We start from the raw sequence: 27,349 nt of genomic DNA on the forward strand, positions 1-27,349 counted from the left end.
TTTGTTAGAATTCTGTGTATTCCATGATCAAAATTCAGTTTTGGTTATTAATAATCTAGTAAAAAGTTGGCTCACTTATAATGAAAAGTGTATCATTTCTTCAGATGTGTCACTTAACCTCTCCATACCTTGAAGTAAGCCTTGGATTTTTTCCTTTCATTCCTCTTTGGTGTTGTTCCAGCTTAAGGTACTTAAAGTATATTAACATCTATTCCTGAAAGAGCTGTAAATCACAGCTCTTTTGGGAATAAATGTTTCTTGGGTTTTTTTTTTTTTTTTTACATTTCTCCTTATAACTTTTGTAATGTAGTCCCATAGACTGTGTTCTGCCAGCTTTACTTTGTTACTTCCACCTCTTCGTTTTATTACTATCCTTTCTCACTGGAGAATAAATCAGAATTTTCTTTGATAGTTGGATTTATATTTGTATTTTCATTCTTTCATGTGTAGTTATAGTGGCTTCTTTCTCTAATATTTGTGTGTTTTTCTTCTAATATCTGTTTTCCTTCATATCACATAAAAAATCATTCATTTTATTGAATGCCAGCTGGCTCCAGATATGAAAGACATTAGAATGTATAGTGTTCTAGTTCCATGTTGTATGGGTTGAAGGGTGAGAAGACAGAAGATAGTTGCTGACATTGGAAAATTACAACCTACAGCATTATTTCTGTAGACTATAATTTTCACAAAATACAGATGAAGGAAGGTTTTCAAAGAACAGAAGTAGAGGGGATTTGAGGAAAAGTTACTTTAAAGAGTTTAGAGTTGATTTTGAATGAATATTAGGAAGCAATGGATATTAACTGATCTATGCAAAAAGAAAGATGTAGAATTACAAATGCTATTTCAGAATAACAACTGACAGAAATATTTATTGAAAGACCATTCAGTAGAAATTTGGTGTGTGTGTGTGAGAGAGAGAGAGAGAGAGAGAGAGAGAGAGAGAGAGAGAGAGAGAGAGAGAATGTAATTTTGTATTCAATCAATTTACACACAAATAAGGCAATATGGTAGGGAAGATATGTTTTGAGTGGGCAGCTGTTAAAAAGAAAAATAACACAAGGACAAAAGATAAGTTTTTTCCAATGCAGAGGAATTTTTTTTAATCCATCTTTTTTTGGCATAACCATATTTGCAATATGGTTATTCCAAGAAAGGATGGAAGTCAAGATTATCCCTTGTAAACATATGTGAATTTGTCTAGTTAGAGTAGAGTTTTGTTGAATATTAGCATGGAGGCAGTAGACTCTTCTGTGGTAACGAAGGAATTAACCAAGTTCTTTTCTCTCCATTGGAGAATTTTGTGAAGATTAGCATTTAAGGAACTGGTGATGTATATTCAAGATTTTGCAGGTGTTGGTGTATAGCAGGGTTGTTCAAGGTGGTAGGTGAAATGTGTGTTGTCATCAGCAAAACTATGCACAGAAGTTCCTGCTAATAAAAGAAAGTCATTACTGTATTACCTAATTGCAAAAAACAGAAGGCAGACCATATAAAGAAATCTTAGAAGACTTTTATGACAAACATTATTACCTAATTGCAAAAAACAGAAGGCAGACCATATAAAGAAATCTTAGAAGACCTTTATGACAAACATGAACAGGAGCCTTAGAAATGTTGGGAACAACTGAGTTCATTGAATTTGTGCAAAGATGAGTAACATAAACCACGTTAACAGTAGTGGATAAGTACTGATGGAATTCATACTGGCAATAATTAATCAGTTGGAAGTTTTAATATAATGTGAGATTTAACAAATTGATAAATTTCTTCAAAATAATGGAGAAATTCATCAATTTCTTTTCATCACCCTTTTCTCAGGAATTTACTTGATATAAGAATTTCCATGCAGAAGGAAAAACACAAGTGAAATAAGAATGTAAAAGAAAAGACAACACAAAACTAGGAGTTAATTCTGGAGTACAGGTTTAAACAAAAGTTGAGGGCTGCCAGGCAGCACTGAAATGACTATTTGGGAAGTAGTAAAAAGTTGAATAATAGTCATCTTTCTATAGTCCAGTTTATTTTGGTGGCCCTATAATTTTAGCAGATCTCATATTTTTGGCTTACATCCAAGATAAACTTATATTTTTATAAGTTTACAAGACAGTAGCACATGTGTTGTTTAAGTGTTAAACTTGATGAATTTGGAATGATATTGTCTGTTGATGTAGCATGAGTTTAATAATTAATTTCCAATTTTATTAGTTTGAATTATTATTGTTTATTATTTTTAAGTGATTTTTTGTTATTTAGACTTTAAACTTAGTAGGTTTCTTTTCTCTAAGACCCTCACTAAGGATGGTTACCTGTGTGAGAAGGGAAGCATATAATTTGCTTTTTTTTTTTTTTTTTTTTTTTTTTTTTGCTAGTGCAGCAAAAGCCTGTGGCTGGCCTCCTTGCACTATATGGAAAATACTATTACTAGTGGGAGAAGGGAAGTGATTGCATTCCCAGAGTATCTGAGTAATATAATTTGAATTACAGTCAGACCTCTATATAAGATAAGGTTGGTGGAACAGACTTCCATCTCTTGTTGTGGAAGTTGATAGCCTTAAATAAATTTAAGGCTCAGCTGGACAGGTATTTCGAATGAACGAAGGGATGAAGTGGAAGGTTTTTTTTTTTTTTTTTTTGGCTGATGCTGCATAAGCTTGCTTTCTTGCATCATATGCCTCTACTAATGCTAATAACGAAATTGATGGTTCCCTTGAAAAAAATCGTGAAACAGAAATTTCATTATAAAGAAATATGACTTTTCAGCAGTGAAAAATACTGTAAATTCAGAAATATAGTAAAAGATGGGAAATAAATCAGAAATAAGTGGGAATTAATAAATTTTCTAACATTTTAAAACAATTAATTTATTAATACATACATATTAAGCAATGACTACTTACATGATGCGCACAATGTATTAATATACTTTTTAAAAATTATTTCGTAAAGTATTTAGTTATTTTTTGTTGTGCACTGGATTTTACTGTAAATCATTCATAAAAATGTTCGCATTTGTTTAAGCACTCAAATATATTTTCTGCTACATTTTCTTCTCACTGAAGGCCTTGATGCAAAGTTTCAACTGCTACCAACATTTCTTGTTTGGAAGGCTTAATATTGCCCTCATTTTCATGCAACTCATTGTCGATATTGTCACTAGTTCTTTAAATACACTCCAAAATGTTGGAGTTACTCGAATATTCAGCTACTCTGACATCGTTATCAACTCCTAAAAATTCATCAAGAACAATTTCTCCACTGATCAAACCTTGCTTGGAACTCTTCCCAAGCTTGCTCAATGTCTTGTAGTAGTTCATCGCTGTTAATTGGTGTTTTAGCAAAATATGATTTTGCAAAAAATTATTAATCATTGTTTCCATCACATCTTGACTCCACACATTCGCTAACTCTGATATGCATATCTGCAAATCTATAACAGAATCTATAGGTTGTTTGATTTCTGTTCTCAGTATAATTTTTTTCAGTATGCCCCTTTGGTAGTGTATTTTAAAATTATTGATAATGCCTTGGTCCATTGGCTGCAGTTTAGATGAGGTATTTGGAGGGAAGAAAACAAGCTTCACACTTGTAAGTTTTGAAATTACTGAGTGAAGGTGGGCAGGGCAGTTGTCTACAATCAGCGCAATTTTTCGGTTTCTTTCGTCATCTTTCTGTTGAAATTTAAAATCCACTGTTCAAAAATTTCACTTGTCATCCAAGCTTTTTGTTGTAATTGTAGTCCAGCTCTAATGACTTTACTCCTTTGAAACATTGGGGTTGTTTACTTTTACCACTACCAAAGCTTTAGTTCTTCATTACCAACCATATTTGCACCATCCAAGACTGTAATTCTCTCCTTACTATTTTTACTACATGCACCTTTATCACCTTTAAAAGTTAGTATCTTGTTCAGAAAACTTTAAAAAAATAGATCTATTTCATCAATGTTTAATATGACTTTGGGCTCGTAGTCCTCCATAATTTTTTTCAAAACTGTTTCTTTCTAATGGGTACAGTCTTCTTCGATTGCAACTCCACTTTCAGCAGAAATAACTTTTTCAAGTAAGCCATGGTGCTCTTTAAATTTGTCCAACCAACCAGAACTGGCTTGGAATGTTTTATGCCACAGAAAATATGTATATTCCATAACCTTTTCTTTTATTAATGGCCCTGATATCGGCATGTTTTGGTCTCAAATGAACTACATCTTCACAAAGGCATAATTTCACACGTTTTCGACTGGGTCTCGTTTCCTCAAATAGTTTGAATATTGAAACACAGTTTTTCAGAATGGTTATTACACTACTGACAGGAATACAAATTTTAAAGATTTTTTTTTTTTAACCCCCGATCTACACTATTAAGCACTTCCACTTTTTCACACTACACTCAAGGATTTCCTCTTAGACACTGTAAGGTTTTGCATATCAGCTGAAACAAAACTGATTTAGGGACCGCTTGTACCTACTATGTAGTAAACAGAGACACGGTGAAATTTAGTAAAAGTGTGGATGACTCATTTCTTCAAAACAACAGATGAATTTCTGGGATAAAGGAAAATCACTCTCTCTTAATTCTCTACTAGGATGCTCACAGTAGAAAACAGGTCAATGTCCACATTGAGAATACACTTTAATATTTGCAAATGGCTGTGGACTCAGTAGCAGTTGACAGGTGCAACTTCTCGGTACAATAATGTATAGGTTGTATAGGTTTTACTTCATTTTTAGCCGTTGCTGACCCACTGCTGGGCAAAGGCCTCTCCCAAAACCTTCCATCTTTTTCTGTCCTGCCCAGTGGTTTGCCAGTTTCTTCCTGCAGAAATTTACGGGCACTAAATTGTAGAATGTTTTAGCTCTTAATTCGTGGAATTAATCCCTTTAGCACTTAAAAGCCGAAGGGGTTAATTCTTAATCCTTTTAGCTCTTCATTCGTGCTTTCTACAGCACCAGCTTTATTGCTTAAAGGCCAGAGGTGTGAACAATGCGTACCCAGGTCTCTTAAAATCAGTTTGTTATATGGAAATTTTCTTTGTTATACGGAAACTATTTTCAATGTAATGACCAAGGGGAAATCAAAGAAGCTCGTTACGTAGAAAAATTCGCTATATGGAAGTTCATTAAAGAGAGGTCCAGCTGTATATGTATTTCTGCTTCTCTTGTTATTGAGAAATGAGAGCAGAGGTGTGCGCCATCCTTGTTTTCATGCTTTTCCTTCACTTTGTGTAAATATAAATTAATCCTCCCCTTGCATATTTCTAATGGAATTCATGGTTCACCCAGCACAAAATAATGTTTTTACAGGTACAATATAAATAAGGTTTGTGGATTTAACTTTCCATATACAGCAGGCCCTCGTTATAACGCGGTTCGCTCTATGCTGATTCACTATAATGCTGTTTTTATATTAACACTCTAACACTGTCACAACTCACTATAACGCTCTTTTACCAGCGTGCAGTTTAATGAAAGCATTTCATCTGATGTAGTTGATAGCTTGAAAATGAATAACAAAGTTTCCCACACTGACTTGCAAAATTTTCCCACGCTCAGTGAAATTTTCTCCCATGCTAGTTTAATTGCAATATGGTGACTTGTTACGGAGTTCTGAGATCAACATTTTAAAAAAATGATCAAGTATATTGCTTATAATATTTGCGTTATATACATTTATCCGAAGTGTAGTCATCACTCAGTACAGTGTTAGACATCGTTAGTTTACTTGAACCTTGTATCATAATTAATGCAACGCAGTTACATTTTCGAAGATAATAATGGCGGATAAGAATTAAAAAGGAACAAGGTCTGGATGCGGTACGAAGCCTACTAAAGTAAGAAAAATACTGAATTTGAAAATTAAATTAAATTATATGTTTTGAAGCGAATCGATTCCGTTCAACGACAAGTGGATGTTTGCAATAATTTAGAACTGTCAGATTCCACTGTAAGAACAATTATGAAAAATAAAGAATTAATTTTAGCAGCAGGAAGGACTAATTTTATTGAAGGTAATATCCAATGCACAATTCCATTAAGCTAAATATTATTAAAGAAAAATTGATTAGCCTATGTGATGATCTGAAGAAAGCTTACCTTTAAAAAAAATAATAAAAAATGTGGAACCATTTAAAGCTAGTAAGGGCTGGTAAGATAGATTTAAAATCCAGGGAGAAGCTGCAAGTGCAGATCAAGGAGCTGAAACTTTCAAAAAAGAAATTCTGAAAATTATTGAAGAGTGGTGTTAAACTTCTCAACAAGTTTTTAACATAGGTGAAACAGGCCTTTTTTGGAAACAAATGCCTAAAAGAAGTTTCATATTGAAAGAAGAAGGAAAAAAAGAAACATGTCAGGCTTCAAAGCGGCAAAGGATCGGTTGATATTGTTGGATGGTAATGCTGCGGGGATTTTAAAGTAAAACCCCTCTTAGTTTACTAGGAAGACAGCCAGAGTACAACCCAAAATCTACCAAAGTTACGAAAACTCGACAGCCCAGGGGCCATCGGATTAATAAATTCATGATTTTAAGTTTAATTTTGATACGTAATGCAGTTACTTACCACATAATTATATACATATGTAATGGAGAATATTTTATACGTACAAATTTTTAATATTATATATTTTGACTGATATTTGTGCATCTTTTCGCAACTCTTTATTATTGATTAGGAAATATCCTCTGGCATAGACCGCGACTCACAAATACATATGCTACATTACGGGAATACGGCGCTCGCTTAGTGCTTATTCAATTAGTGCTCTGTTTTTCGGGAACGAATTATCAGCATTAAGCAGGAGTCACCTGTACCTAGTTCTGTACTGAAGAGGTGTCAGTCAGCACTGAAAAAGGCTATCTGGGGAGTGATAAAAGTTTCCAATAGTGGGATAATAGTCATCTTTCAATAGTCTGGTTTATTTTGGTGTTCCTGTGACAATAGTGGGTCTCATACTCTTTGGCTTGTGCCCAAATTAAACTCATGTTCTAAGATGTTTATGAGGCAGAAGCATGTTTGTGGATATTTTGTTTCTTAGGTTTTAAGAACAAGTGAAGGAATGCCAAAAAGGACCTGCAGGTTTCTTAGCATCAACGATTTTCTAATGTTTTTCTGGTAGAAGACCAAAGGAGGCATTAAATGGAAAGTGTTTCTTATGATAGTAGGTGGAGATTAACCAGCCATCAGTAAAAGAACTAGAGGAAAAGTGGGATGTTTATAAGTCCGCTTCATGTTTAGTTGAGTATGCATGAACAGAAGTTAGAGACAGTAGCTTTGGCAAGAGACCAGAAGGGTTAACTAACATTTCTACAAGAAACAAGTTTCTTACCCTTTTCAAATTCAAGCCTGAATTTGAAAAGGAGTCTTCAAGAAGGCTTCTTCATGAAAGGAAGATGTCTTTGTCAAAGAAGTTTTCATGTTTATACATATAGCTAATGAGTGTCTGTAGCTATTGGGGCAACTTATGAGTTTGACACAGCAAAAGACAAAATTAAATTCCATTCAACTAAAAAATTCTATTATTTAGTGGTATTTTACCTTACCATTGCCATGAGATAACTAATTTGAACAAAGAAACATTACAAGACAAAGTATTGTAATGTTTATATTTATAAAATTAGAGTAGCATTGAATTCATCTTCAACTATTCATTTTTGTTCTTTTATTATACAGAACATCTCAAAAAGATGTACACAGACCTTCACCATAAATATTTAATCGCAAGTTTATAATTGAACTTAATAAAGTTTTTTCTTTCATTAGTATGTTTTGCTGGTAGAGGATGGCATTAGTAGTTAAAACCAAAGTGAAAACAACATAGCAGCTGGACATTTGACATTCAAACAATTCAAAGCAGTTTTAAAGTGGACTGGGAATCCAAAAATGAGTATGAAATTCAAAGACAGTGGAAACATGAATTTGCCACAACTCCCATCACAAAGAACAATTTCAAGAATTTATGATAAATTTGATATGCATACTACTATAAAAAATTTGCACAGGCTGAGATCTGGGAGCCTCCACTCATAACAGGTGATAAAAATTTTGATATGGTGTTCCAGCTACCTCTGAGATTGGAATTACCACAGCAGATGTACATGGCGTTCTCAAAACAGCTAAGTGTAAAACTTATGTATCAAGATTGCTAATATGTGAATGAAGCTTATGATTATCTCAATTGCAGAGTTCAGTTTTGTGAACGCCTTAAGGGGAAGATGGATGAGGATGCCAGATTTTTGGGTGAGATTGGTTGGGGACAACTTTCAAGCTGATTTAGCGATCAGACATAATTTTGTGTATTAGTCCACTGTAATTCAAACATTCGTGTAGAGAAGTAATACCAGGAATTAGTCTGTTATGGTATATCATCCAGGGCAATTGTGGAACAGATTTTTTTTTTTTCTTTTGAAAGAGCAGTTACTGGTGAAATGTACCAACAAATGCTTAATGTATCCATTGTGTCCACAATTTATTTGCTATATGAGGATGAAGTGATTTATTACTAACAGGATGGAGCACTTCTACATTATCATTGTGATGTCAGAGCCCATTTTGATAATCATTTCACAGACCACTGGATAGTTAAGGTTGATCTGATTTAACTCCAATTGACTTTTACTTGTGAGGTACCTGAAAGATATAGTGTAAGTTAGAAAAACAGCCATACTTCAACAATTACAGGATGAAATTAAACACTGAATCTATCTCCCAGCAGTTACATTGGAGAATGTTTATCATTCAGTTGGTAAATAGTGCCTTGAAGCAAATGGTGGATAATTTGAACATCTGTGCTAGTTCAATGTGTCACAGACTATTGCTTCTGTATACATCCAGTAATAATAGTTTCTGAGGGTTTGTAATTAATTTTATTTATTTCCTAAAATGTGTGCATGTATTTTTGAGACAGTTTGTGTATATAAAACCTACATAAATATATCATAAGTTTAAAGTGGTTTAAAAAAAGTGAGTGACGGAAATTTAACATTCATTTTTTTAAACCACAGTTCATTAATACTTGTACAATGTTATATTATTATATTGTATTAGATAGTATGAATCAGAGCTGTACTACTCAATATGTTCTACTTTGATAATAATATTAGTAAAATAATAAGAGGAGTTTACCTCAATATAGTACGTAGAACACTTCCGTATGATACCCTCCAGAAATTAAAACGGAAAAAACGAAAAAATCAACAACTTACCGGTACATTAGAGTAAAATATAAATAATTAAATAATCAATTTAACACAATTCAAATCAATTTAAAACAATTAAAAATCAAATTAACGCAATTAAAAGAATCTAATAATGAAAATATTCAAAACGATTTTCCTTCTGAAGCTGACAACGCTTTTCGACCGTATGTCGATCATGACAATTTTAATTGTTTTAAATTGATTTGAATTGTGTTAAATTGATTATTTAATTATTTATATTTTACTCTAATGTACCAGTAAGTTGTCGAAACAAAGGAAAATCGTTTTGAATATTTTCGTTAGATTCTTTTACTTGCGTTGATTTGATTTTTAATTGTTTTAAATTGATTTGAATTGTGATTATTTAATTATTTATATTTTACTCTAATGTTACCGGCAAGTTGTCGATTTTTTCGTTTTTTCCGTTTTAATTTCTGGAGGGTATCATACGGAAGTGTTCTATGTACTATATTGAGGTAAACTCCTCTTATTATTTTACTAATATTATATTGTATGTAAACATGATTATATTTGTTTGACTTTATTGAAAATAAATTTTATTTTAAATAATATTAATTATTGTAGAAGAGACTGATCTTGTTTATGAAATATATTTACTAATACTTTTAATATGGATGGAAATTCTTAAATTATAGTTAATGGAATTGAAAGTATGCATATAATTTTTTTAAAAGGCATGAAATTTCAAATTATAACTTACATTTAAGATATTTATCTAATTTTAAAAAAGTGAGAAAGTGTTAAAATAAAAGATTAAGAGGAAAAGTATAGTGTTGTAAAAAGAGAGAGAGCGAGAGAGTGCATTTCTTCTGACCCTCAGACATGTGACATGTGGCAGGGGAAGGACTTGTACATGGATCTGGATGACTACTGTTTACGGTTGACTGATCCCCAAGACTTCACTATCCTCAATACGCAGCCCATTCATACCATTCGGGTATGGGGAGTAGGTCGTGACAATGGCAGGTGAGGATTATCCTATTGTAGTGTTGTTATGTATTTATGGCATTTCAAGTTACCCCAATTGCATTAATTTTGTAGTTTATATCATATATTTATATACGTATGAAGGTGGGAAATAATGCCTCTTATTGCATATGTTTTGAAAGGATAGAGATAAATAAAATAAAATAAAAACATAAAAAAACCTTGCTGGTAGTTAAAAAGAAAGAAAAAAAAAGTATTTAATATGCTTTATCATTTTTGTATATATGCCTCACCTGATGATACATTTCATATAGTACTTAACAATATTTTGTATGCCATTCAGTTAAACTTCAATCTTCACTGTACAATAAAGATTTCTTCTTCTTCTAAAATCCTTTCAGATGAGTGGCCAACCATTTCTTCACAGCTGTGTTAACATATGCACCAGAATCATATCTCTTGTTTTGGAAACATTCTTTAAGCTTTTTTGGGGGGGGGGGGTTATTTGGAGTTATATCCAGGCTATGGAAGGGTGCAGAACAACTTTAAATCCCAGGGTTGAAATTCTTGACAATTTTGCATGATGTATTACTGGTTCTCTGCTTCAGCTGTGATCAGATCACTACCTTTCACGTAATACCTACGAACAAATAGTGCTGAGATCAACATTTTCATCCTTATGCCCAGTTAGCAATTGTCAATAAAATTCAAACAGGTCTGTTTTTGGCAGTTATAACCTCACTGACTACATGGTCATTGAACTGTTATTCAAAGATGCAACCATTTAAAATAGTGTAACTTTTTTCTAGTTCGAACTTGCTGGGGTTATGAACTAAGAGGTATTACTTTTCATTTCATCCTCATAGAAAATATTGAAAATATACATGTATTTTCTATATTTAAATATTTATTATGAGAAAATTACATGAATAATTAAGAATTAATGGATACAAGTTATTGTTCTCAGCATGAAGTAGGATGCATTTCTTCCCTAATAGTTAGGGGACATACAGTGGTGGAGTGTATTTTTCAGTCACCATCTGAGTGGAAACATTTATACATGAATTCTGTCTGTGACTAGGGGAACTTATTTAAATCTTTTCAGAAGGGGACTGTGTTAATCTGCCTTAGACAAGCATAAGCTTTTTCCCAGAAAAACCAAGTGCCAAGACGTTCAGTGCTTGAGTTGTTGCACCAATCTAAAACAAATCAACCCAGCTTTCATGATGAATACATTTTTCCTGTATACAAAAAGAAAATGTTGTAAATTTAAGACAGACTGTCTTAAATTAATGAAAATCTGGTTATAATTGAACTATCACTTTGGAGGCCCTAGGCAGAAAATAGAAATTGCACAAAGCTGATATTTGGAATAGACAATATCCAGACTAGGTAGAAATGAAAAGCATGAAACAAAAATAGGTTCTGTTGCAAAATTCCAGTTTCACCCACGTGTACTTGGGCGAAATTGGAAATTTCTATTAGCTGAATAACCCTATAAACTCAACATCCCATTGTCACTCTCTGCAAATTGGTGTAGGCTAATACTATCTGCTCACCAGAAACATACACACTTTACTCTCCAGTTCCTGGCTAGGATGGAGATAGACTTTTAATGTTTATGAACCAATTAGGTGCATTGCCAGTATGGTGGCAGCATAATAGTTCCATAATTGTTGGATATGGGAATAAAATCCAAATATGGGAATAATCATCTTCATATGTCATCTGTGAAAGTCCACTGCATTTTGTTGTTTTACTGTATGATGCAGTTTGATTTCATTATTTGGATCTTGTATGTTCATGAAAGATTGGGCTGATGGTCAAACATCATGCACATATTAATTTGAACACTTCATCCAATATGCTATTCTTAACCCAGCAATAGGCATGCACCTAATTGTAACAAAAACAGTTGCACTCCACCTGACAGGTACCAGTTTTTTTTATTTTTGGAAAAGGAGCTTTTAGTTTTTTTGCATTCTACCTGTAGTATACATTCAATAGAATGGAAAAAAAAAAAAAAAAAGTTTGATATTTTACTAATGAATTGCAATAAGGTAACCCTCATATAACACTACAAAATCTCGTATAATGTGAAACCATGTTATAAACGGACTAAGAACCAGTACAAAAAGGGGGGGGGGGGTGTTATGGTCCAAAAGCTAACAAAAATATGGCATTTTTTTTTTTTTTTAAATGCCATATTTTTGAAATCAGAAACTTAATTTTTATAGTAGTAATAACTGAACAAATATCTTACCTTGCAAACTGTGTTACTTATATGTGAGATAATGTATGTTCATTTAATTTTCTTCTTCTTCGTCACTGCTAAGCACAATCTCTTCTGCAGTATCTAGATTCCATGTACCTTCTACTCTCTTTAAAAGTCACAAACTGCACGTTTTGAAGTCAAAATTATTTTTTATGGTCTCAAACAAGCACAGACAAGTTCAATAGCACAGAACCTAACTCAGGGATCTCTCAACAAAATACAGTGGACCCCCACTTTAAATGATATGTGAAAATCTGAAGAATATTTTCCAGTTAGCAAAATAAAAATAAAATTACGCTTACATACGTAGCTTAATTAATACATACTGTAATATGTACATACTAATTGATATTTCTGTTCACTGACTTTTTTAAATTTTACAAAAAAAAAAAAAAAAAAAAACACTAAAAATGATAAGCAATTAATAACAAAGAACATGGCACGCACAAGTTGCAACAAACACAATACGGAGTAATCAGTTTGTGAAAATATATTTATATTTTTTATATGATTGAATATTTCATGGAAGGGGAAACACGTTTAACCATAATAACGTGAAAACCCACAGAATTCCATCTATCGGTATTATAGCAAATGCAAGGAGATCGAGTTTACTACCCGTTTTAATTACACTAACAGAAAAGACCAATAAACCGGAAACTGCAAATTGTTTTATAGTAGTGACCTCCAGAAATTTGCCTTAGGGAAATATCATGAAGGCGACAACAACTAGTGAGTCAACAGCAGGATTCACAAAAAGGAATGGAAACGTTGAAAATTACACCTAACATAATAGCAGGGTTTTCCCAGCACAAAAGCTTAAAAGTACCATGTTGTGCAAGGATTGCCGCAATTTATCAGTCGTGTTAGAGTGAAACCATGCAGAAGTACCGTGTTATATGGGGGTTGCCTGTACTTTTTTTTTTTTTTTTTAAGTAAAAATTTAAAAATGATGTTTTTCTTTGTAACTGTTAATTTTCACTGAAACAACTTTCATTAATTTTTCAAAAAAATAAAAACAAGTTAGGTATGCAGTATTGTTGCATTTCATGTGTGTTTTTATATTTTAAGTTAACTTCTTTTTTTTTTCCAGTCATTAATAAAAGTGAAAAGTAAATTAACTAATTATCTCATTATGAATTAATTTTTAATTAATTAACTAATAATATAGAAAGTAATTGTTTTCACATCACTGTACATATCTCACAACATAATATTTGCCTCAATTTTTTTTTAATGCTTGTTTACTCCTGAATTTTAATAACAGTTGAAAATAACATTCTACTTATATTATATATATAAATTTAAAAAAAAAGAGTATTTCAAATTTCTTCCATGATTAATATAATAAAGAAATAGCCATAATAAATATATGTAGTAAACTGATAAAAAAAAATGAGCTCATAAAAATACAACCATTACATATATGAATGTGAACATTTCATTTCAGCACATCCACCACATTGCCCATTCGTTTCTCCAGTCAGTGCATAGGAACATACCCTTTTCAGCTACAATATACAGTACGGTCAGTCCTCGTATAACACTTGTTTACACTACACGAATTCGATCATACATGATTTATAAATAGGGGAACGATATCTTATATAACACGAACCGAATTCGCTTATGCACGATTCGCCTTTGTGTTTACAAGAAATGGCAGTCGAACCATTTTTACAAGAAATGACAGAATCATCCCAATCGAACGCAACACGATGGGAATGAAGAGAAGATTTTGAAAATGTATTTATTTTTTTTATATCAGTGAAGGGGAAACACATTTCACTATAATAATGTAAAAACCCACACAATTCCAGCTATCGGTATTATTGCAAATGCAATTAGATCGAGTTTACTACCAGTTTATAACAGATTCCACTAGCAGAAATGCAACTGGAAATTATTTTTATTGTTTTATGGTAGTAACGCCCAGAAATGTGCTTTAGTAAAATGTGAGGTGTTAGTAGTGTATCTCTGCCTTTACGGTGTTGTTTATTCAGTTTCTACACGCGCAGCTTTGTTTATGTGTATCAAGCGTTCCTTCTCATTTTGTAATTGTGCTTTATTCCCTAAAAATGAGTAAAATACTTAAAAGGTGTGAAAAGGAAGCGTCCTGGTGAAGACACTGCAGATTCAGAGAGAAAAAGAAAAGCAATATCGATAAACAGAGGCCGACTGGGTCAAAAATTCTTACCCGGGAAAATTTTGTCCGGCCCACCATGGTTTCCCCGGTAAGGCTTATGGCCAGTCCGCCTCTGTCGATAGAGAAAAAATATGAAATTGTGAAACGCTTTGAGCGAAATGAAAGACCATGTGATATTGCACATGCTACAGACCTAAATGAGGCAACCCCGAGAATTACAAAGAATGCAGAAAAATAAAAACAACTTTCATAGCAGGAACAACTCAAAGTGTAATTAAAATCCATTAGATTAAGACACTAAGAATTGGAAGAGATGGAACAGTTGTCATCTGTTTGGATAGAAAATCAAACAAAAAACAAGTTTTCTTACGATAGAAGCAAAAGCATTAGCAATATTTTATTATGTAATAGTCGTAATAAAATACGTAAGTATTTTATTCGTAAAAAATACCTACGTATTTTTTTATTATTTATTATATTATAATAAAATATAATATAATAATAATAAAAATATTATAAAAAATGTAATATTATTTTTATTACGTATTTTAATCGTTATAAAATACGTAAGTATTTCATTACGATTATTTATTGTGTTTGGTAATGTTTTGGTTACCAATGTATGTTCAATCTTGGGTGGTCGGCACCTAACCCCATTTTTCCCATAGGGCCTGTTGTTTATATTGCACGAGGGTTTCTAGGAACACAACTATCGTGCTATACGAGGACTGACTGTATATTGATAGCCCATGTGATATGTATGAAACAGAAAAAGAAATAATAATTGTTGGATTTCTAGTTGTCCAGTTTCCCTAGAATTTGGATACTTTGACAAATCTTTCTAACGGAGCCAAGTATAAAATATGAAAATCCATTCATTCGAATTTGAGTTATTAGTGACATGGTAAAGAAAACAGGCACTTAACTGTTTTACGATATAAAACGGCTAACCACACAAAAGTTAACCACATAAATTTCAAAATTATGCATGTTTAAAATTATGCATAAATGTTTAAAAAAAAAAAGAAAAGAAAAAAGAAAGAAAAAAAAGAAAAATATATAGACAGGATATCTAAAGTCCTGTTCCTATTTCAAAATTTAATTATCTTACAACCAAATGTATTCCAAAGTGTATTCCAAGGTCGACCTAGTGGATAATCATAGCTCACTTGGCAATTCTTTTCTTTGTCACCGTTGTACAGAGTGTACCGATCTAAAGTTAAAATTTGGTGCATTCCTAGAAGCAGTCAAGTTACTGAAAAACGGGTGCTTACTGTCTAGAGCAAGGGTGGCCAACAATTTGATCACGATCTACCAGTCGATCGCGGCTTTAATTTCGGTTGATCATGACGAATTTTAAATGTGTATTAAAAAGTAGATTAGTCAGAATCTAAATGTTATTATTATGCATCTCACTGCATATGCTTATTACAAATCCATTGAACCACATGACTACTCTTGTCGATGCACAGCCAGAATTGATCCAAAAGGATGATGAATTCCAATTTTTTGAGTTACCATTGTATCATCCACCAACAAGTGTTAACCAGGAAAAGCTTAAATACTAAGTGTTATGGACATAGCTCTCTAAATTGTGAATTCCAACAGAATTCACAATTTTGTAAATTCGCATCACAAAGAGGATAATCTAATCAAAGGAGACATTTCAAAATGCAACTTGATGAAAATGAACCAGATCTGATATTACACACAGATATGAGCTGGTTGAGTCGGAGTAAGTTTCTACAGAAATTTTGAAATTTGCTGAATGAAATTAAAAAAAGAATGTTGATCAAAGGGGCGATAATTATCAGCAGCCACAAGATATGGAGTGGTTGTGTGATCTGCCTTTTTTGGCAGATTTTATCAGTAAAGTAAGTGATCTGAATTTGGAATTATAAGGAACATAAAAATGTAGGTGGCACGATTAGTAGTATTTATGCATATAAATATATTTCTTATCCATTTAATGTCGACTTAGATATGAAACAAATTGCAGAAAAAAATCATTGAGATTTTTCAAATGGAGAAAATATTACTTGAAAATGAAATTATTATATGCAAAACGATATCCTCCTAAAAGTTATACCATCGGAAAAAGACTTTTGGGAAATATGTTTGCCGAGAAAAGTACCCAAATGTAAAAAAATGCAGTGAACTTTTTGGTTCCACATATCAATGTAAATCGGCCTTTTCTTATTTGAAACAAACAGAGATGAAGAATCGCTCTACTCTTTGGACAGAAGATTTTTTACGCCTTATCACAATACATCCCCGATTTTGAAAGCTTGGCAGATGACACGAAGACACAAACTTCACATAAATTAAAAATTTAAATACGTATGAATTTAAATTAAGAATTCTGAATTGTATTTAATTTTAAAATTTATAAGCAACATTTTTCAATATGTGTTGATTAACTTTTTTAACCATGTGCAATGAAATTATTGAGATGGTAGATCGCGGCACATTTTTAAGAAAAAAAGTAGATCGCATCACAAATTAAGTTGGCCACCCCTGGTCTGGAGTAATGTAACTGGGAGCTCGTCAGTGACTCAACACTCCCAATTCGAGCCTCAGAGCAGAATAACTAAGTGTAAACTGCTCTGGTTCAGAAAGACTTAGTTCTCTTAGGAGACTCCATTGTCAGGAAAATGGGAAATATTTTTTGTAATAGGGATAGGTGGATTAGAACCAGGATATGTCTGCCCGGGGTAACAATTAATGATATCACCAACAGATTGTTAGATTTTAAGGGTGGGGATAAAAAAATTGAATATTATTATTCATGTGAGGACTAATGATATTAAGCATACGCAATCTGACGATTTGTTAGACAAATATAGGACCATGCTGAAGAAATGCCACGAGTTAGGTCACAATGTCTGTGTGTCTGAAATTCTGCCCAGGCATGATAGGAGGGATTATATGCTGAAAGCTTAATGGATTAGCTCAAGACTTGAAAGACTGCAAGGCTTTTGGGGGAAAATTTTTATCAGCTTGGCCCGCACTTGTAGGTAGAAAGAATTTATTTTGTAGAGACGGGATACATTTAAAGAAAGGTGGTGCAAGGGTTTTTGCCAGTATTATTGAGGATACCTTAAAGGTTCAGGGAAACTGCTAGTTTGGGTGGGGGACAAAGGTAATATAAATACACACTTATCTGATAACATTGGTCAAAGTAACTCTTGCATATTTGTCAAGAGTTCTTGTTTGTTACTGCAACAGATCATATTAGCAAGATGTTCTGAGGGCAGAAATGTTTTGAATGAGCAGGTAACCAATGACAGGGAAGCAAGCTTAAATAACTTCAAGGGCTGTGTCAGGGTAGTTAATTATACAAGAACACTAAGTCTTAATTGTTTATACAGTAATATCAGAAGTATCATCAATAAATGAGTGAATTCAAACTGCTGGTTACAACAAGTAAAGGCGCCTCCGTAGCCAGGTGGGAAGGAGCAGCAGTGCGTAGCACACGCTTCTTGATTAGACCGGGGTTCGAGCCCGTCACCACCAAATACGGAGGATGCGGAAAGGTCAAGGAATGACCACCGCATATTCCGGAGCAATATGGCCTTAGTTGCTAATGCTCCTAAAAACCAAACAAACAAACAAACAAACAACAAGTAACGCTGACATAATAGGGCTTATGGAAACATGGTGCTTTCCGGAAATAGAGGATGATGAGTTTTGTTACGTTATGTACAATGTATTTAGGAAGGATAAGGCAGACAGAAGGCGTGGTGGGGTCATGTTTCTTATTAAAAGCTTCGTGAGCACGATGAAAGCTTTCCGGATTCAGACATTTTGCATGATATTATAGAATCGGTATGGTGTGAGATAGTTGGAAGCAAAAGTATAATGAGAGTGGGAGTAATCTACAGGCCAGGTGATTGTGAAGATTTTGATGAGAGGCTCAAATACAAATGGAATGGGCAAGTAAATGTGAATATCTTATTATGGGTGATTTTAATTTGCCTCTAATTGATTGAAGCAAATAGGAAGGAAACTCGACATAGGGAACAAAATTTTTAAATCAACTAGATCAGGAGTGGCCAACTTAATTTGTGATGTGATCTACTTTTTTTCCTTCAAAATGTGCCGCGATCTAATATCTCAAAAATTTCAATGCACAAGGTGCACAAATCTAGAGATGACTGTATATTTAAAATTCATCGTGATCAACCGAAATTAAATCTGCGATCGACTTGTAGATCGCGATTGACTCATTGGCCACCCCTGAACTAGATGATTGTTATTTCTATCAACACGTCAGGGAAAGTACTGGGGAAAAGAATATTCTAGACCTGATCATCACCCATGAACCAGATGACATAACAGCGCTGACAGTACAGGAACCAGCAGCAGGAAGTAATCACGGAATTTTATGGTGGATGATGAAGAGAGGGGTAGCAGTAGTTAAAGATGAAGGAATTAGCATTAGCATTAGTAGAGGCATATGATGCAAGAAAGCAAGCTTATTCAGCATCAGCCAAAAAAAAAAAAAAAAAAAACCCACTACTCCCATTTCACCCCTCCGTTCGTTCGAAATACCTGTCCAGCTGAGCCTTAAATTTATTTAGGCTATCAACTTCAACAACAAGCGATGGGAGTCTATTCCACAAACCAACCACCCGCTGGCTAAAGGCAAATTTCCGCACATCTATCCGACATCCGTCCTTCCTCAATTTGAATTTATGCCCTCTCAGGTGATTATTCTGAGCAAGAGGAAGAATCCCATCGGCATTGAGCATTCTCAAGCCATTCAAAGCCTTATACACCTCTATCAGATCACCTCGCCGATGCCTAGTCTCCAGGCTCTGTAATTTGCAAAACTTAAGCCTTTCTTCGTAAGAGCAACCCTTTGTTCCATTCACTAATCTTGTTGCCCTTCTCTGTACTCGTTCGAGCAGCTCTACATCCTTCTTGAAATGAGGCCTCCAGACCTGTATACAGTACTCAAGGTGTGGCCTGACCAATGCCTTATACAAGGGAATAATCACATCCTTATCCCTGCTAGAAAAATTCCTGTATATCATTGACAAGACACCATGAGCTACTCTTGCAGCTCGTCTGCACTGCTCAGAGAACTTCATATCTGCCTGCACAATTACCCCCAGGTCCTTTTCATTCTCTACCACTGTCAGCGTAGTACCACAGAGTTGATACGTTGATCTGGGGTTACTGTTTCCCATATGTAGTACTTTACATTTGTCAATGTTAAACATTTGCCACCTCTCAGCCCATCTGCTCAACCTTTCCAGATCCTGTTGCAGCAGCATAGTATCAGTAGTGTCCTTAACAACCCTGCCAACCTTGGTATCGTCTGCAAACTTGGACATTAAGCCTGATACACCATCATCAATATCATTTATAAATACCGAAAACAACAATGGACCCAACACTGAACCCTGAGGAACTCCACTAATAACATTAGTCCACGTTGAGCAGTGTCCATTGATTACCACTCTCTGTCTTCTGCCACTCGACCATCCCTTTATCCATAGCAGCAATTTGCCTCCAATGCCACACTTCTCCAATTTGTGCAGCAGTCTTCCATGCGCAACAGTATCAAAAGCCTTTCTAAGATCCAAATATATAATATCAAAGTTATTCCCTGCATCCAGTTCTTTTGTGACTACATCATAGTATCCAATCAAATTGGTCAGACAAGACCTGCCCTTAACAAAACCATGCTGTGTCTGGGCTATAACTGAATTCTTGTCCAGATGATCCTGCAGTGCTTCTTTAACCAGTGCCTCCATTAATTTTCCTGGAACCGAAGTTAAACTAACAGGTCTATAATTACTTGTGTCAGCCTTTGATCCTCCTTTGTGAATTGGGGTTACATTTGCACATCTCCAGTCCATGGGTACCTCCCCTGAGTCCAAAGAAGCTCTCATAATTATGGCTAGGGGTTTGCTTACTTCCTTTGCTGCCTCCTTTAATATAACTGGATAGATCCCATCCACCCCTGGTGCCTTTTTTATGTTTATCCTCAGCAATTTCTCCTCCACTTCCCTCTCAGTTATTAGAAAATAATCTAGCTCGCTGCCAATGTTTACTTCACCTACGACATTCCCCTTCCTGAATAATAACTCATGTGTGAATGTAGATGCAAAATACTCATTTAGATTGTTAGCCACCTGAGCAGGATCCTCAACTGTTGAACCATCAACATCCAGTGGACCAATCTGATTCATCCCTTTCCTTCTTGAGTTTAAATAGGTAAAGAACTCTTTTCTGTTTTTCTTTGCGTCCTTTGCCAAGGATTTCTCATAATCTGCCTTTGCCTGCCTAATCTCCTTTGTGACTTGGTTACAGACCAACTTATATCTGTCATAGGCTTCCATGTCACCCATTAATTTGTATGTATCCCATGCATTTTTCTTCTCTGCCATATGTCTCATTAGTTCATCTGACAACCATTTAGGCCTGAACCTTGAACAATATTTCTTGGTTGGTATGTAAAGCCTGGTAGCTTCCAAGATTAGTTCCTTGAATGCTTCCCATTTTGAATTTGCTGTTGGTAACATCATCAGTTGGTCCCACTGTATAGAATTTAAATACTGTCTCAGCCCATCATAGTTGCCTTTACGAAAGCAAAAACCCTTCCCTTTGCCTCTGATGGTAGTTACCTCCTTGAGTAAATCCCACTTCAGCACACTGTGATCACTGCCACCCAGTGGTTCCTTTATCTGCAGATTCCTAATGCATGAAGAATCACTACTGATAATCAGATCAAGAATATTACTCCCTCTAGTTGCCTCCCGAACATGCTGGTGTAGAAAACAATCATCCAATAAATCCACAAAAGCCCTGCTAGTGTGTGAGTGACCAACCCACAAATTCCAGTCAATATCTGGGAAATTAAAATCCCCCATTATAAGACTCTCTGATTTACTGGCCCATTCTATTTCCCTGTACAGTATCTTATTATACTCATCAGAGTCATTAGGCCTATTATTTTATTTCAGAATGGATTATTATTTCAGGAAAGGAAATTATGGTGGCTTAAGGTGCTACATGGTCTCTGTTAACTGGATAGATATTACTCCTGGGGACTCACATCTAGTGAGCATGTGTTTGGCATACCCAGGGTCCTGAGCTGGATATCATCTTTCTTGATGATTCCCTTCTACTTTTCTCTCTCGCGCGCGTTCTCACAGGGTAATTCAGAATTTTTTTTTTGCCTGGTGCAACATAAGCCTCAGTCTTCCTTGTACCATATGGCTAATAATAATATCTCACAGAGAGTGAATACAATTGAATTATGGTGTACCTTTAAGACATTAACCTTGAATACATATATACCATTAAAAAGACACTTAATGAGTAGGATTCCAAGTTGGATGAATAATGAAGTTGTCAGATTACTTGAGCAGAAGAAGACAGCAATAAAAAGTACTGAAGCCTATAACAGCTACTAAAAGGTTAGGCTGACAAAGGCAGATTATGAGAAATCGTTGGCAAAGAGTGTGGATAAGGAGAGAAGAACAAACCAGATTGGACCCTTATGTAATGGACGTGGGATAGTATTAGATACTCCAGCTGATGTTGCAGATTAACTCAACAGTTACTTTGCATTGATATTTACAGAAGAAAAATCCTTTGTGAATGAGAAATTATGGGAGTGAAGTTTAAAAATATGTAATTAATGATATTGAAATTTCATATGATTATTTAATGAAAAAAACTTTTGAGCCTACAGGCAAGTAAGGCTCCTGGGGTTGATGGCATATACCTCATAGTTTTAAGGGAGGTGGAAAATGAATGCATTGAACTAGTAAGGCTAATTATTAGTGCATTGATAGGATGCAATGGGCCTTCCTTGAAACCTGTCTACAATGCTTGGAAAACATCATGTCTGACTGCATTACAACTCCCAAGTCTCTTTCTTCCATTATTGATTTCAGTTCAACTCCACCAAGTGTCTAAGTTATTTTGGGGTTACTGTTCTTCAGGTGTAAGACCTTGCATTTTGCTGGATTAAAGCATAGCTGCCACTTTTCTGACCATCCTTGAAGTCTATCTAGTTCTGCTTGCTCTAGCTCTGCTTGGCAGTAATCATTAACTACTCTACCAATCAGGAGAGATTCCGTTGGATTGAAAAAGTGCCGATGTATCGCCAATACATGAAGGCAAAGAATGTAATGGGAAATTACTGACTGGTCAGTCTAACTTCAGTAGTAGGGAAAATCATGGAGGCAATGATCTAGCGTGGAATTAGCATTAGCATTAGTAGAGGCATTTGATGCAAGAAAGCAAGCTTATGCAGCATCAGCCAAAAAAAACCCACTTCCACTTCACCCCTCTGTTCGTTCCAAATACCTGTCCAGCTGAGCCTTAAACTTATTTAGGCTATCAATCTCCACTACAAGGGATGGAAGTCTGTTCCACCAACCAACCAACCACCCGCTGGCTAAAGGCAAATTTCCGCACGTCTATCCTACATCTGTCTTTCCTCAATTTGAATTTATGCCCTCTCAGGTGATTATTCTGAGCTAGAGGAAGAATCCCATCAGCATTGAGCATGCTCAAACCATTCAAGGTTTTATACACCTCTATCAGATCACCTCACTGGTGCCTAGTCTCCAGACACTGTAATTTGCGAAACTTAAGCCTTTCTTCGTAAGAGCACCCCTTTGTTCCATTCACTAATCTTGTTGCCCTTCTCTATACTCGTTCCAGCAGCTCTACATCCTTCTTGAAATGAGGCCTCCAGACCTGTATACAGTACTCTAGGTGTGGCCTGACCATTGCCTTATACAAGGGAATAATCACCTCCTTATCCCTGCTGGAAAAATTCCTGTATATCATTGACAATACTCCATGAGCTACTCTTGCAGCCCGTCTGCACTGCTCAGAGAACTTCATATCTGCCTGCACAACCATCCCCAAGTCCCTTTCATTCTCTACCACTGTCAGTGTAGTACCACAGAGTTGATACGTTGCTCTGGGGTTGCTGTTTCCCATGTGTAGTACTTTACATTTGTCAATGTTAAACTTCATTTGCCACCTCTCAGCCCATCTGCTCAACCTTTCCAGATCCTGTTGCAGCAGCATAGTGTCAGTAGTGTCCTTGACAACCCTGCCAACCTTTGTATCGTCTGCAAACTTGGACATTAAGCTTGATATACCATCATCAGTATCATTTATAAATACAGAAAACAATAATGGACCCAACACTGAGCCCTGAGGGACTCTACTAATAACATTAGTCCACGATGAGCAGTGTCCATTGATTACCACTCTCTGTCTTCTCCCCCTCAACCACCCCAATTTGGGATCATTCAGATAGAAATGGGATTCTGAAGGATACACAGCATGGTTATGTAAAGGGAAAATCATGTTTAACAAATCTGGCTATCTATTTTGACAGAGTCACTTGTTCACTGGGCTTAGGGAATAATTTCGACATTGTTTATTTGGATTTCAGCAAAGCATTTGACTCAGTTCCACATGAATGGTTACTTTATAAGCTGAAACATGTCGGAATCACAGGGAAAATCCTTAGATGGATAGCAGGATGACTTCAAGGCAGGAGGCAGAGGTTTGTGATAAATGATTATTCCTCAGATTGGGTTAATGTAAGAAGTGGGGCCCCCAAGGATCAGTATTGGGATCATTTTTTTTTTTTTTTTTTTCTTAAATGACATCGATGAAGAGATAGAGGATGTGATGCCTAATTTTGCAGATGATGTAAAGATCGGTAGAGTAGTTAATGATTACTGCCAAGCAGAGTGACTTAGATAGACTTCAGAGATAGTCAGAAAAGTGGCAGCTATGCTTTAATCCAGCAAAATACAAGGTCTTACACCTGGGAAACAGTAACCCCAAAATAACTAAGACACTTGGTGGAGTCGAACTGAAATGAATAGTGGAAGAAAGAGACTTGTGAGTTGCAATACAGTCAGACATGATGTTCTCCAAGCATTGTAGACAGGTTGTAAGGAAGGCCCATTGTGTCCTATCGATGATTTATTGAACATATGCTAGTAAAGATAAGGATGTCATAATCCCATTATGTAAGACTATTGTTAGACCATACTTGGAATACTGTGCTCAAGTGTGGAGACCGCACTTAAAAAAAAAAAGACTTTTTTTTAAAAGGGTCCAGAGACTGGTAACTCACCTGGTGAGATCGACAAAAGAATGTCCTTATGAGGAAAGACTTATTTATGACTCCTAGAACTAGGGGCCGTAAATTTAAGTTACAGGGAGAGATGTTTAGACTTGATTGCAGGAAGTTTCATTTTAGCCAGTGAGTTTAAATTACTGGAAGTTACCTACATGGGTGGTAGAGGCTGACAGTTTGGAGAAATTGACAGGTCACCTGGATTGTTACCTATGGGCAGAGGGAAATGCATAGGTTGTCTATTTACTTTTTTCTTATTATTATTATATATATATTTTTTTTTGTTGACTGGTGCAGCATAAGCCCATATAGTGCAAGACTTCCTTGCACTATATGGTCATTACTAATACTGAAAGATTATGCAGTTGTGCAAATCATTATGAAACTCCAAAAGTTTATATTCTTAAATACACCTCAATGTGTACACCATTAGTGGTCCTTCAAACATCAAGGTGAAATTCTACTTGCCATATGTGGGCCAGCATATCAACACTCACAGTTTTTATTGCCCCAGTCATCCTTACGTGAAGAGGTTCAGTATTAGTAACGTGTTTTCTGTACACAAAATCCTTGAGGTAACCCCTTACAGGAAGAAGTCTAAGGGAGTGAGCTAATGGGAGTGTTGAGGCCAGGCAATTAGTCCATTGTGGCTCACCCATCTACACGGAAATGTTTCATTTAGAAAATGACATCCTGTTGAAAATGATTTGGCTACAACTCTTCTATCTGAGGGATCACAAACTGCTATAGCATGTCGAAATAAATGTTTCCTGTGTTTCATGAGCCCACACCAAATGTTTAACTTGAGGCAATCATGAGTGTATTCACAAATGTTTTCACAAACAGATTCGTGATACTGGGTTTTCGGAACCCTGTATCCAAAGATTGTGGTGATTCACATCTTCAGATATGTGGAAAGTGGCTTCATCAGAGAAAAGCACCTTCTTTAGGTATTCATTGTCTTCATAAATTAAAGTTATCATGGAACAAGCGAATGCATTGCACTGAGGAAGATCATTTTGCTCCATAGTTTGGACAGTTTGCACTTTGTATACATAAAGACATAATTGCTTATGCAAAACTTTATGGGTTACTGATTTTAGTAACTGCGATTCACATGAAGCATAACAAATCAACTTTTGAGGACTGCACTGGAATGCTGCTTGGACATTTTCACTGGTTTCTTGAGACAAGTGTGGATGTACACTTTGAGGCAGGTTAGTCACACTTCCTGTTGCTCAAATTCTGAACTCACATCCTGATACTTGGTTTGGAGGGAGGATCCTTTCCATATTGACAGCGATAATTTTGTTGCATGGTAATTATAGATTTTGACTCCACAAACCATATGACACATTCAGCCTTTTCTTGTGGCATCACCATATGCCCTATAAAAAGAAAAAAGGGACTGGAAGAAGTTTGAGAACATGATGCTGTTAACAAAAAAAAAAAAAAAATCATAGTGTAACAGTGTATTAATCGATACTTATCTGTAATAAAATATGTTTACATTAAGTTGTCATTTTATTATGAAAAGATCTGTACAGAGAGTAGTGTATTAATTGGTAAATATTTCTTAATAGAACTAACCCACAAAGTGGAAGAAGGAAGGGATGTCATTTTATATTTACATAAAATTAGAACCAGCATTTGCAAAAAGTTTCAACCAAAAAAATATTAATAAAAATTAATATCATATTATATCCTATAAGTTAATTTTTATCTTCTGCTTTTGTTTTTCAAAATGCAAATTTAAATTACACGTATATAAAAATTTCTCTCGTAGGCAAATGTATATACATAATGTATATAAAAATCACGCACTTCCTGTACTTTGTACAGATTATGAATTTCCTGTAAATAAATCATATTTCTTGATAAACTGGCATCCTGCTATCTGTCATTAGAATTGATAATTAAGGTTCTACTTTAACCTTAATTATCAATGCTAATGACAGAGAACAGGATGCCAGTTCATCAAGAAATAAAAACAGTAATATGATATCAAGAAATGAAACCAGTAATATAACTATAGCAATAAAAAGGGGACGAGTGGACTAAATTAAAAATAATAGTGTTGTGAGAGTGATGAATTCCTAAAATAGTTTAGAATAAATGCCAGTGCCAATTAACATAAATTTGGCAGTGACCCCTTGGTGGCACCAAAGCCAAATTGTGCAAAATATCACTAAAAATGGAAAACAAACCACAACAACATGACCATTATTGTGAAACAAAAGTAAATTGAAACAGACCAACCATTGAACTCCACTTCATTGGAAAGCCTTAAGACCAATAATGGTCATACAATCACTGCATTTTAAACATTAAAAAAAAAAATTAGTGCTTTACAAATCTGACAGATAACCTAACCAGCCTGCCAATATAATAGATCTCAGTAATGGTGGCCTTATACAGTGAGAAATAATAACAGCTCAATGCACTTACAAAGCAATATAAAGTCATTTGGGGAAGAAAAGGTTAAATAAAAATATGAAAGTAAGATGCAGGCAGGGCTATAGGCGGCAGCATGGGCAGTTAAATAGCATATCAGCCCATTACTACAATGTAACATACATGGAAAATAAATTTTAATTAAATAGTATTTATTTAATGAAAATTTATTTATTGCATGCTTGGAAACTGT

The 27,349-nt window shown here is 34.8% G+C and overlaps 1 protein-coding gene across 7 annotated transcripts in view; it reads left to right on the forward strand.

Annotated features, from left to right (window-relative positions):
• Nucleotides 1–27,349, forward strand: part of LOC150088024 (protein Fe65 homolog) — a 437,915-nt gene that overhangs the window by 336,374 nt on the left and 74,192 nt on the right. For 5 of the 7 annotated variants that reach the window (XM_090370536.1, XM_090370537.1, XM_090370539.1 and 2 more), the window contains one exon: nt 10,037–10,182. In XM_090370536.1, the coding sequence (XP_090226662.1) occupies nt 10,037–10,182 (146 nt within the window). The remainder of the gene's footprint in view (nt 1–10,036; nt 10,183–27,349) is intronic. The other 2 variants (XM_090370538.1, XM_090370542.1) reach the window with 1 other exon arrangement.

This window comes from Mastigoproctus giganteus, chromosome 3 (genome assembly GCF_048544385.1).
Source record: "Mastigoproctus giganteus isolate SK-2022 chromosome 3, ASM4854438v1, whole genome shotgun sequence".
In the NCBI taxonomy this organism is placed as follows: domain Eukaryota; kingdom Metazoa; phylum Arthropoda; class Arachnida; order Uropygi; family Thelyphonidae; genus Mastigoproctus; species Mastigoproctus giganteus.